Source organism: Sciurus vulgaris (assembly GCF_902686455.1).
Source record: "Sciurus vulgaris genome assembly, chromosome: 5".
In the NCBI taxonomy this organism is placed as follows: domain Eukaryota; kingdom Metazoa; phylum Chordata; class Mammalia; order Rodentia; family Sciuridae; genus Sciurus; species Sciurus vulgaris.
The window spans coordinates 133,400,185-133,412,057 of record NC_136465.1 but is presented as its reverse complement, the minus strand read 5'-3'; the positions used below and the strand labels follow the sequence as shown (position 1 = coordinate 133,412,057).

General features: G+C 34.7%; 1 protein-coding gene across 2 annotated transcripts in view; it reads left to right on the top strand.

Annotated features, from left to right (window-relative positions):
* The first annotated feature begins 209 nt into the window (after window positions 1-209).
* ZFC3H1 (zinc finger C3H1-type containing) overlaps window positions 210-11,873 on the top strand; it is a 52,133-nt gene continuing 40,469 nt past the window's right edge. Inside the window, exons 1-3 of one of the 2 annotated variants that reach the window (XM_079142403.1) lie at window positions 210-1,085; window positions 5,636-6,052; window positions 10,470-10,534. In XM_079142403.1, coding sequence (XP_078998529.1) covers window positions 488-1,085; window positions 5,636-6,052; window positions 10,470-10,534 — 1,080 coding nt within the window. In that variant the 5' untranslated portion in view covers window positions 210-487. The remainder of the gene's footprint in view (window positions 1,086-5,635; window positions 6,053-10,469; window positions 10,535-11,873) is intronic. The other variant, XM_079142402.1, reaches the window with a different exon arrangement.

Sequence of the window (11,873 nt, the reverse complement as noted above, 5' to 3'; positions counted from 1 at the left end):
GCTCTGACATCTGCAACTAAGCAGGTCCGCCCACCCCGACACGAACCCAGTCGTCCCAATCCCAAGCCTGGGGTGGGTGTGAGTCGTATATCGGAAGGGCTAACCCGATGACAGGTGAGAGACTACAAATCTCGGCGAGCACTGCGTTAGTCGTCAGTATCGCGTGAGCTGGGAGTCTCATTTCCTGCGTGTGGTAGGAAGTGACGTCTCGGACACCGCCGCTTCCACGGCTCCTTTCTCGCGAGGCGGAAGAACCCTGATCGCGGAGGAGCAAGGGGGCGCTAGGAGAGGGAACTGGCTTGCGACGGTCCGGCGAGAAAGCGCTTGGGTGCGGGGAAGTTGGGGAGCAGAGCCCGCTAGGTGTCCGAGTACGGTAAGGCCGCACCTATCGGGTCCGTTAGTAAAGAAAGGAGCCGAGGAGGAAGGCAGTTGTCGGGCGGATCCCCGGACGGAGGGCTAAGGTTGTGTGGAAGGCGCTGCTCCCCGGATGGCGACCGCAGATACTTCGGCCCCGGCCTCCAGTGGCCTCTCGCCGAAGGAAGAAGGGGAGCTTGAAGATGGGGAGATCAGCGATGACGATAACAACAGCCAGACACGGAGCCGGAGCAGCAGCAGCAGTAGTGGCGGCGGACTGTTACCGTATCCGCGGAGAAGGCCTCCTCACCCGGCCCGGGGTGGTGGATCCGGCGGAGGCGGTGGCTCTTCCTCGTCATCGTCCTCTTCTCAGCAGCAGCTGAGGAATTTCTCACGCTCGCGGCACGTCTCTGAACGGGGCCACCTCAGGGGACACAGCAGCTACCGACCCAAAGAACCATTCCGGTCTCATCCGCCCTCGGTGCGGATGCCTTCGAGTTCACTGTCCGAAAGCAGCCCGCGGCCGTCCTTCTGGGAGCGGAGCCACATCGCCTTGGACCGTTTCCGCTTTCGAGGCAGGCCTTACCGGGGTGGGAGTCGCTGGAGTCGGGGGCGAGGCGTGGGTGACCGAGGCGGCAAGCCGGGGGGCAGACCTCCTCTGGGAGGAGGAACAGGATCCGGATTCAGCAGCAGTCAGAGCTGGCGAGAGCCCTCTCCACCTCGGAAGAGCTGTATCCTTAACGTGGCGGTCTGCCCTGGGTGTGTCACTCAAAGTTCCCTTTAGCGTCATTACTAGGTCTATGAGTGTAACTTTTCAGAACCGCTTATTTGTTCTTGTGTCAGTACATTTAAAGTTGTTGGATAATTTCCATGTGTCACACTATAGCGGTGTTTCTTAGATTGCTTTTTTGAGTAGATTGCTTGTTAAATATGTTATGGATTGAGATAAATTATGGAATCTAATAAAGTTAAGCCAGTCTGTACTAGTACATCAGAAGCACAAGTTTTCATTAGCATTTGTTTTTTACTAATACAGTATTTAAAGTGAAGTTGACTTAAGATTATTGGAGGAAAAATAGTAAACAGTTTGGAGAATGCTGTTACTTGTATTGCACTTTGACATTGGAAATCATGAAGTTTCATTCCGTATAATTCTGTTCTGATAATTCCTTTTTTTTTTTTTTTAAAGCCTTTCTTGAATTATTCTTCCCCATTGCTACCTTTTAAAGTGGAAAAGGGGTGGGGGGAAGGACTCAGTGTCTTTGCCTCTGCTCACTTTTGGACGTTTTATAACTCAGACAGTGCTGTCTAAATGTGGACCAGGAGAAAAATAAACTTGCCAGCATTTTCATTTTAATATATTAGAGTGAGTGATTGTGTAGATTATGGAAAGCCAAGAAGGAAAACAGCAAAATACCCAAGATTTTTTTTATTCCCTCTAACCTTATTCTCAGTGATTTTTAACACTGTAGAGTTAGGATTTATACTGAGAAATTGATCATCTGAAGTTTCCTTGTTTTATACAACTGTGTCTTAACTCTCTGTGATAACTAACTAAAATAATTAAGAATTTTCGTGACTAATTGTAATTCTCATGGTGTAATGATTTTTTAGTATCTTCATTATATATAAAATTTATATATAATATTTAATTGAAAAACCTTTAAAATTATTTTTATAGAATACTTTGGGCCTGTGTGGTCTTCCCCAGATGTCATGATGAAAAGGGGAAAGAAATGTTTAGGTAAGAAACAATAGATTCTGGTGTTGGTGCCCTGAAAAAATTGTTTCTGCAATCAGACATTGGGTTAGGGATATTTTAAGATTGTTTCAGAGAAAAATCATGTAGGTATTTAACCTTTTAAAAGACAGTGAATGTTTTTTCAAGAAGATTAGAAAACCCGTGCTCAAGATTTTTATTTCGCTCTACATTTGTTTATTCTGAATCCAAAAACAAAAGGGCTATTTAAGGATACAAATGAAACTGTATTTTTGTTGGAGAGACAAATTAAAATATAGTTTAGTAAAAAAGTTCAAGTTGAGTTATATAAAAAGTATAGACACTGATAAAAATCTATTCTATATTAGAAAATAGGGAAGAGGAGAGTGTTCATCCACCTCCTATCTTTGCTTAGGATCTAGCCAAGTTGCTTAGCTTAGGCTGGCCTCGAACTTGCAATCCTCCTGCCTTAGCCTCCCAAGTCACTGGGATTACAGGCATGTGCCACCACACCCATCATCTTTGTCTTCTTTCTGCTCATTTGGTACCAGTTTGGACCTCTGCCATTTGCCTTTGCTAATTTTTCTGTTTACATGTTTTTAATAATAGGCAAAATAAGTATAGGGAAGCATCCAGTTTTCCTGTGTGACTGTTTTCTGTAATGACTTGTTAGAAACAAGCTACCTTGCTGTTTTTCTTTTCACAGATGTTGCACTTTAAGAAAAGGATGCTTGTTTTGATCTTTTGTTCATTGTTTTTCTCAAGAAGTATCATTAATCCATCCTAGAAGTCGTGGTCTTTATAAGATTTTGACAAGGAAAACAGTTCCCAGCCACTCTGGTGTAATGTGAATTAACAACATTTGTAATATAAACCTTTAAATTCCTTCCTTTAATATCAGTGTTTTACTCAGTTTAATTCATATTTCAAACGTGGTTGTGAAAATGACTTGATTTTACAAATATTGTATAAAGAATGAAAGTAATTCTATGGCTCATTTCACTAATCTAGAAATGAGGTAGTCTGAATATAGGGTTTTTTTAAATTGGGGGGTGATAGTTTCTTTTTTGTAATAATTAAAATATGCTAGTTTCAACTTTAAAGAAACAGAATAAACCTGATTCTATTGCAGCTCTTCATTTTCATTCATTTTTATTTATTTATAATGATAAGACACTTTGTCAGTCTTAGCCTGTTTTCCTTGGTTGACTACTGCTTTAAACTTTCAAATCAGATGAGAGCTAACATATTTAGCCGAGTGTCTCTCATCAGTAAAAAGTCAGTGAATTTTCAGCTGTGGCAGAAAAGGTTGACTAGCAATCTTTTTTTTTTTAAACCAGGTTTTAATACCTGCTTTTTGAAAGCAGTTCTTTTTAAAATTTTCAAATAGAAATTGCATCTTAATAAGCTTAAAATTAGATCTGGTGTTGGTTTGATCCCTAGCTATATTGAGCAGACAAGGATAGGATATTTCCTTTAGTATTGAAAATTCGTCAGTTACAGTCATAACTCAATTTTGTTTCCTCATTTTTCTATTTAGTTATTTTATTTTTGGTAGTAGAGTGAATCTTTCCCCTTTGCAAATGTTTCCAAGGTCTTTAATTTTTGTTTTATTTCTCATTTGTGCCTTTAGATGGCCCCATTGAAAAGCCAGCCATAAATGTAGATAATTGCAGGATTTGTGTACAAAGAGTGCATAGGAATGGGAAGGGAAGAATAAATAGTTTTGATTTATTGTTGTCAAGTTGTGAAACGAAATGTAGATATAAAACTGCATAAATTGTAATGAGCAGGAAAAAGTTAATACTGGAAAGATAAGCATAGATCAGATCATACATAAAGGCATCATATTCATGCTAAGGATTTTGGACTCTAAATGAAATTTAAGCAAGGGGAGAGATCTGATTATATTTGTTTTCTGGAAAGATTACCCTGGCAGCAGTGTGGGTCACAGTTTGTGGGCGTTAGAGAACCCAAGTGTCTTACCAGGCCAAACTCTTGTGGCAGCTAAAACCACGGGAGTACTTTAGAGTGTTCCAAATGAAAAGAGAATATCTTAGTAGAATTCACTGGAGAGCACGTTATTAGTTGGAGAGAAAGAAATTATGAAGACTTAAAAAAGGCAGAGCAACAGAAGAAGAAGTGGAAGTTATGTAAGCCAAGAGAGCAATGGTTTATAGTGTCAAAAGAGAGGTCAGGTAAAATAAGACTTGAAAACATTGGTGGATAAACAGCCAGAGCAGCTTCTGTTGAATTACTGAGACAAGCCAGATTCTGTTTGGTTGAAGCATAGGTAAGAAAGCCATTGAAACACTTGTATTCTTTAAGAAACTTGGTACTGAAGAGATCAGAGAACCAAAGATTTGTTACAATAGTTTTGCTGCAGTAGATTTTCACTTGTAAAACTTATTTTCTCATATTTGGTGGTGATTCTCATTCTTGAAATGGTCATCAGGGGAGTTTAAAAATCTTTGCTGACTGCTTGTCCAGTGACTGTAATTTAGGGAACTATAATGTTTATATTCTAACCCATACAAAATAATCTGTAAATGATTTATTGTATTAAAACTACAAAAGATGTTTGTCTTTTCTCTTGGTAATTTCCAGGCTGGAAAAAGGTGTAAAAGTTTTCATATGAATGTACGGTTTGAAATTAGAAAATAGATTTTGAGTGCTATTTAAGGGTTTCCTTTTTTTTTTTTAATTATGTAACTCATGATTATTCAAGTTGTTCATACATTGAAGGTTAGTATATTTGATGAGCTTTGAACTTGTTATGTATTAGTTTTTTAAGAAAATGTACTTGCCTGTAATCCTAGCAGGTCAGAAGGCTGAGGCAGGAGGATGGTAAGTTTAAAGCCAGCCTCAGCAACTTAGTGAGGTCCTAACCAACTTAGCAAGACTATGGCTCAAAATAAAAATTAAAAAAAAAAAAAAAAAAATATATATATATATATATATATATATATATATGAGGATGTGGCTTAGTGGTTAAGCATCTCTGAGTTCATTCCCTGGTGCCAAAGAAAAAGAAAACATCTTTTATTCATAAATTGGTCTAACTAATTGCTAAGTGTTCATTTCTTCTTATTATTTTTTTTTTTTGAGATGTGAGAAGAAACTAAAAAAACATTTCTTCCTGATTATCTGAAGTGTAAATTATCCACATCTGCACCAAACCATTCAGTTTCTCCCTTCTTCAGAAAAGAACCTTTAACATCCAGTTTGTTGTGGGCTCTTCTGGGGACCTACAGAAGGAAGGATGCTATAATCTAACTAGGTGGACTAGCTGTGGATATTACTGTTAATTACTGACACTAATGGTTTTGTAAGTGGACTATTTATATGGATACTTGTTAAATTGAAATATAGGCACATAATGAATATATGTGCTAATAGGCATTAGCACATATATTAAATGAAACAGTAATTTAATATCAATTCCTCTTAAAAAATTAATAAGGAAGAAAATTCATCTGTAGCAAGTTTTTTTTTTTTTTTTTTTTTTTTTTAATTTAACTGGAACATTTGGGAAACTGGTTTCCTTAATATGCTGTTCAGCCAAAAGTTTTGGAAGATCTCCATCAAGAAAACAAAATTATTCATCAAAGAGTGAAAACTGTGGGGAAGAGACTTTTGAAGATTTACTTTTAAAATATAAGCAGATACAGTTGGAACTAGAATGCATCAATAAGGATGAAAAACTAGCCTTGAGTAACAAAGAAGAGAATGTACAGGAAGATCCTAAAACATTGAACTTTGAGGACCAAACAAGCACTGATTCTGTCAGTATTACAAAAGACTCAAGTAAAGAAGTAGCTCCTGAGGAGAAAACACAGGTCAAAACTTTTCAGGCATTTGAATTAAAACCACTCAGGCAAAAATTGACTTTACCAGGAGATAAGAACCGATTAAAAAAAGTTAAAGATGGAGCAAAACAACTTTCTATGAAATCTGACACTACTGAATCTAGTCAAGGTAATGGAATTCAATATTTTAATTAGTGATAACACTTCTTTCTCCAAAGGAGTAAATAATTGTTTTGAAATTGCACTTCATTAAAATGATTCTAATTAGCTGTAATTTTTCTGTACTTTTTGTAGGTGTTCATATTATTTAATAACGTTTCATTTCCTGCTTATGCTGACCAGGGGTTATAATAGTTTTGAACATAGGTGATAATTGTGGGCACCTTTGTTTGCTAACTTAAAGGGAATACTTTTAACATTTACCATTAAGCGTGGTATTTTAAGTTTTTTGTAGGTTTGTAAGTTTTTAAGCTTTATTGGGTAAAGGACACCCCCCGGCCCCCATTTCCAGTTTTGAGATTTTTCAGCATGAATGGATGTTGAAGTTTATCACTTTTATTTTTTTCTCCTCTCTATTACTGAGATGAGCATTATCTCCTTCAATGAATTTTTTTAGTTTTAAATCACCCTTGTATGCCTGGGTTAAATAGTCCATGAAAAGTCATTTTTAATTTGTGGATTTGATTTCTTTTCCTCTTTTTCATGAATATAATTTATATGCATTAGAATATACTCTTTTTAGTGTATAGTTCTTCAGATTTTGACAAATGCGGACAGTTTGGGTATCTGTAATCTTCACTAACCACTACAATTAAGATACAGAGGAGTTCTATTAAGCTCTAACAAATGCCCTTTTATAGTTAACCCCTCCCTCAACACTTAGCTGACCTGGTAACCACTATTCTTTCCTTGTAGTTTTGCCTTTTCCAGAATATTACAAATATGTATTGCTTTTTGTTTTTTTCCTTGAGGAACTGAGTTTTGAACCCAGAGCCTTGCTTATGTCAGGCAAGGGCTCTACCACTGAGTTGTATCCCCATCTGTTATTATTTTTAGTTTGAAATATAGACTTGTTAAGTTGCAGAGGTTGATCTTGAACTTGGGTAAGCCTTTGGGAGCTTAAATGGAGTTTTTTCTGGGCCTTTTTTTTTTTTTTTTTTTTTTTGTAATTCTGGAAATTTTAGTTCAGGCCCTCATACCTGCTAGTCAAGTGCTCTACCATTGAGCTATGCCCCCCAATCCATGGGACTCTCTTATGTTACTGACTGTTCATATTTTCTGTTGTTGCTAAGGCAATTTATGTAAAGTGTCAGGTATTAGCTTTTTAAGAAAAAAAATGTATGTGTGTGTATGTTTAGCAATGTTTTTATTTCCTGTAAATTCTAAAAATTATGAAGTTATTTTAAGAATCTTTAACCTATTTATTACCTATAAAAAGCATCCATAAGTTTTGTCTTCTTCCTGTTTTTCTGCTTTAATTAATTTCCCTGAAAATAAGTCCATAGATTTATAATTCCTTAATTTTTGACCTCTTTCTTACTAAAGTCATTTTAATCCATAAAATTTATACATTAGCTATATTCCCAACCCTCGATGCTGGATTGTTTATCAGTTTTTGCTTCAAATACTTTGAGGTTGCAGAATTAATATTATATAGTGACTTTATTCCTAGTAATATTTTTGTCTGACAGTCTACCTTCCATTAATAATTACGCTATCTCTTGATAAGTATATATAATGCATATTATTTTTTATCATTTCACTTTCTTCATATCTCATGTCATTTGTCTATAGTATAAAGCTGAATTTAATTTGGAATTTAGCCTGAGAGTCTTTGTTTTTTAGGTATAACATATAGTTCATTCATATTTTTTATGATTATTGATATTTTGATTTGTTTTTTCTTTCTGCCTCTTTTTTTTTTCTCCATATACTTTTCTTTCTTTTGCTAGTTTGGAAGTTAGTTATTACATTTTTGGTCTCATCAGTTCATCTAGAAATTGTAACATGAATTTTAATTTTTTTTCCCCCGCAATCCTAGGAATGGAACCCAGGGACTCCATGCTAGGCAAGTGCTCTACCACTGAACTATACTCCAAGCATAACACAAATTTTTAAGATTCACATGTTTAAAGTCAGTCAAGATCTTTATTCTCTGCCTAAAATAGAAGAACTGGTTTGAGGATGTAATTCTGTTGTAGAGTACTTGCCTAGCATGTGCAGAGCCCTGAGTTTGATCCCCAGCACCACCAAAAAATGAAAAGAAAAAAGTGTATAGCTTTGTCCTTATATTTAGCATTCTCCTAGCTTATTCTTTGATATATATCTAGAATCACTTATGCTTAAATACATTCTTTTCTTTTTTTAAAATATTTTTTAGTTGTAGATGGACACAATACCTTTATTCTATTTATTTTTATGTGGTGCTGAGGATCAAACCCAGTGCCTCATGCATGCTAGGGAAGCGCTCTATCACTGACCTCCAACTCCAGCCCCTGCTTAAATACATTCTTTAGAATTTTTAAAATGTGTAACTCTTAAGTGGAAAACTATGTCTATTGTCTTTTTTAAAAAAATATTTTGTTTTAGTTGTAGGTGGACACAATATCTTTATTTTATTTTTATGTGATGCTAAGGAGCAAACCAGAGCCCCATGTGTGCTAGGCCATTGCTCTACCACTGAGCCATGACCCCAGCCCCAAGGATATTTTTATTGTTATGGTTTTAACTATCATCTATATGCTGATGGCTCTTATTAACAACTTATTTAAGAATTTTTAGTTAATAATTGTTTAAATACTGTGTGACTATACAAAGATCTATTTGCATTTTGGAGGTTTTGAGTAAAAGCAGAAATAATTTTATTGTATAGACCCATGGTAGTGGCAGGAGAATGCCTAACTACCCAGTTGGTCAATTTAAACAATAACCTGTGTGTAAAATTTTATGTCTGAAATTTTTAGTTTGTACTTGTTTTTAAGGTGTCATTTTGCTCATAATATTCCTAACAGGTTCATGCTTTGATGCTCATTAAAGGGAGGTGCCACTTTATCTAGACAAGTGAGATCTTAATAAACTAGTAGATTTCTCATGCAGAAGAAAAATCCAGTGCTTTCAATACATATTATTGGAATGCTTTTTATGTCTTTTTATTTTGCTCCATTTTTGTCCAGTAGTTATTTCTGTTTTAGTATTTGAACTATAATCAGTTTTGTTGTAATGGGGCATATAAATTCCTAAAAAATCACCATACTACAAATTCATAAAATACAAACCACAGATTATGGGGAAAAATGGAACTCAGGGAATAATCTCAAAAACTTCGTCAGTGGCATATGAAAAAAGATAAAATAATAGCATAGCTTTACACATAAAATGAATTTAAAATATATGAAATATTCTAATAAACATTTCACTTAACCTTGGGGGGAAAAAACCTATTAAAGTATGCTTGTAGATACGGAAGGTTTGCCCTTAAGCGTTGTTGTTGTGAAGTGGGACAAAAAGCTTTACTTGAAATTAGTAAGTTGTCACACTGGATGTGGATGTGGATGGCTCATAACATACATAATGAGCCAAGATATCTGGTAGAGGCTAATGTGTGTGCTTTTTGTATTTCTAAATGTCACTTAAATATAGTTTTCTGTGTCACTTAGTGTTTCACTGAAACAAATCACACATGTAGATGTGAAACTTGTGTTATGCTCCAATTATTTTTTAATGTATTAATCATATTGTGATGAATTCACATTTCCAGAGTAAACCTTATAGCAGAATTTACCTATCTCAAAATTTGATGATTGCCTTCTTTTTTTTTTTTTTTGTCTAGTGTGCTTGGTTAGTTATTTCTCAATTTATTGAATGAACTGCAAATTTTTTCTCAAGTAGGCCCACTTGTACAATCAAATTAGGATGTTTGGAACACTGACAGGTGTGATATTATGAAGAAAATACTAGGCTTGGAGTTTATACTAGTTCAGATTTTACCTTTGCAACTTAAGTTTGTCATCTTGAAAGATTTCTGAATTTTTTACTTCATCTGTTTTAACAAAAAAATTATGTATATCTGTACTGCTATAAACGTATGCTGTATGATGTGATTTTTAAAGCTGTTATAGATTAGATAATACATATGTAAAGTTTGGTACTTCAAAAATCTGGGCCCAAAGCCAAAATTCTGGGAAAATGTGTAAATGGATTTAATTTTGATGATACTTAAATTGTTTCTGCTGGTGCTTGTCTAGATAAATAGAAAATCAATTTTATAATGCATAAATCCAGTATAATCTCTAAATGTCATTGCAGTTTTAGAGAACTAAATTAACTTACTCATTGTAATTTGCTGTCAGTGTGTAATTTGCTGTCAGTGTGAATTATCTCTTTGCTATTGAAAGTGGGATTTTTGGGCAATTTTGTTAATTTAAAATAATTTTAGTTTGGAAGCTTTATTTAATACTTGAATTATTTTACCTCATAACTTTCAGAATGAGTATGATACAGATGTTTGGTGAGATTTTCATTGTTTTATTTCAGATTGACTGTGGTTGTCTTTTAGAATATTTAAAAGATGCTGTTTTATTTTAAAGGATTAGAAGATAAAGAACAAAATTTAACAAGAAGAATTAGTACCTCAGATATTCTGTCTGAAAAGGTAAGGTATACCTTGTGGAATTGGATATCTCTCTTCTTTTAAAATCATTTCTGCATCTATTTGGACATAAGTTTTAAGATGAAATGTGTAGAGATGTCTTGGAGTCTCTTTCCACTAGGTTATGCAAATTATGTTACATAGAAGTGTTATACACATTGGTAGATAATTTTCTTGTTTGTTTATGGTTTAGTTTTTGAAACTTTTAATTTTGATGATAATCTTTTCCTATTTTTTGTTGTGTATTATCCCATGTAGGAAAGCTTTGGCATTAGTTAGACCTTGACATGGTATTGAATTCTAGCTGCTCCCTATTACTAGCTGAATGATCTGTCAACTGAGTAAGCTCCTTTTTTGGCCTTCGCTTGCCTTCTTTTCTACTTAAGGGGTTTAATGTCATGTGTCCCCTGTGTTGTCATGAAGCTTTAGTACAATAAAGTACAGAAACATCACACACTGTGTTTAAAATAGTAATAGGCACTCAATAACTTAAGCCTTTTTGTTGAATTAGAGACCTGAAATATATGTAATTTCTTCTATTGAGACTTCAGTTGTTGTTATGAGTAAATTGAAATGATTAACCTAGGAACTTTAGGAAAGATGGTTCTGAATTTAGGAATGACACATATGGGTGTGCATATGTATATATACACAGACACACACTCTTAAACACTTTTAATCATTAGAATAATTCTGCAAAGCAAGTTGACATTACATTGTTTTATAGTGAAATTCATTTTGGTAGATAAAATGACTTGTTTAAAGTTACATAGAAAAAGCAAGAATTGAATTAGGTTCTCTGACTCCTAGTTCAGTGCTCTTGGTAGCACGTAGTTGTGTGATGGGATCAGTAATTCTTTTTTTTTTTTTTTTTTTTTTAATTCTAAATTAAGCAGCTGCAAAGAATAATCAGTCTCAATGGAGTAGTATTAAACTGTAGATCAGTATTTTTCAACACAATTTAAATTTTTTTTTAGAGTTGATAGGCCTTTATTTTATGAATTTATTTTTATGTGGTGCTGAGGATCAAACCCAGTGCCTCACACTTACTAGGCAAGTGCTCTATTACTGAGCCACAACCCTGCCCTTCAATACAATTTTCTATAATGGAAATGTTTTATAGTTGCATTCCAGTGATAATTATGAGTCACATATAATTATTAAGAAACTGAAATATGATTGATGTGGCTTAGGTACAAAATTTTAAATTTAGCTTTAAGTTTAAATAACCACATTTGGCTCAGTGCTGCCATACTAGACAGTACAGCTATAGAACTTAAGTACAAAGCAATAGAATTTGGTATTTTTTAGTGACTTAGAGTTAAGAAGAATTTTGATAATT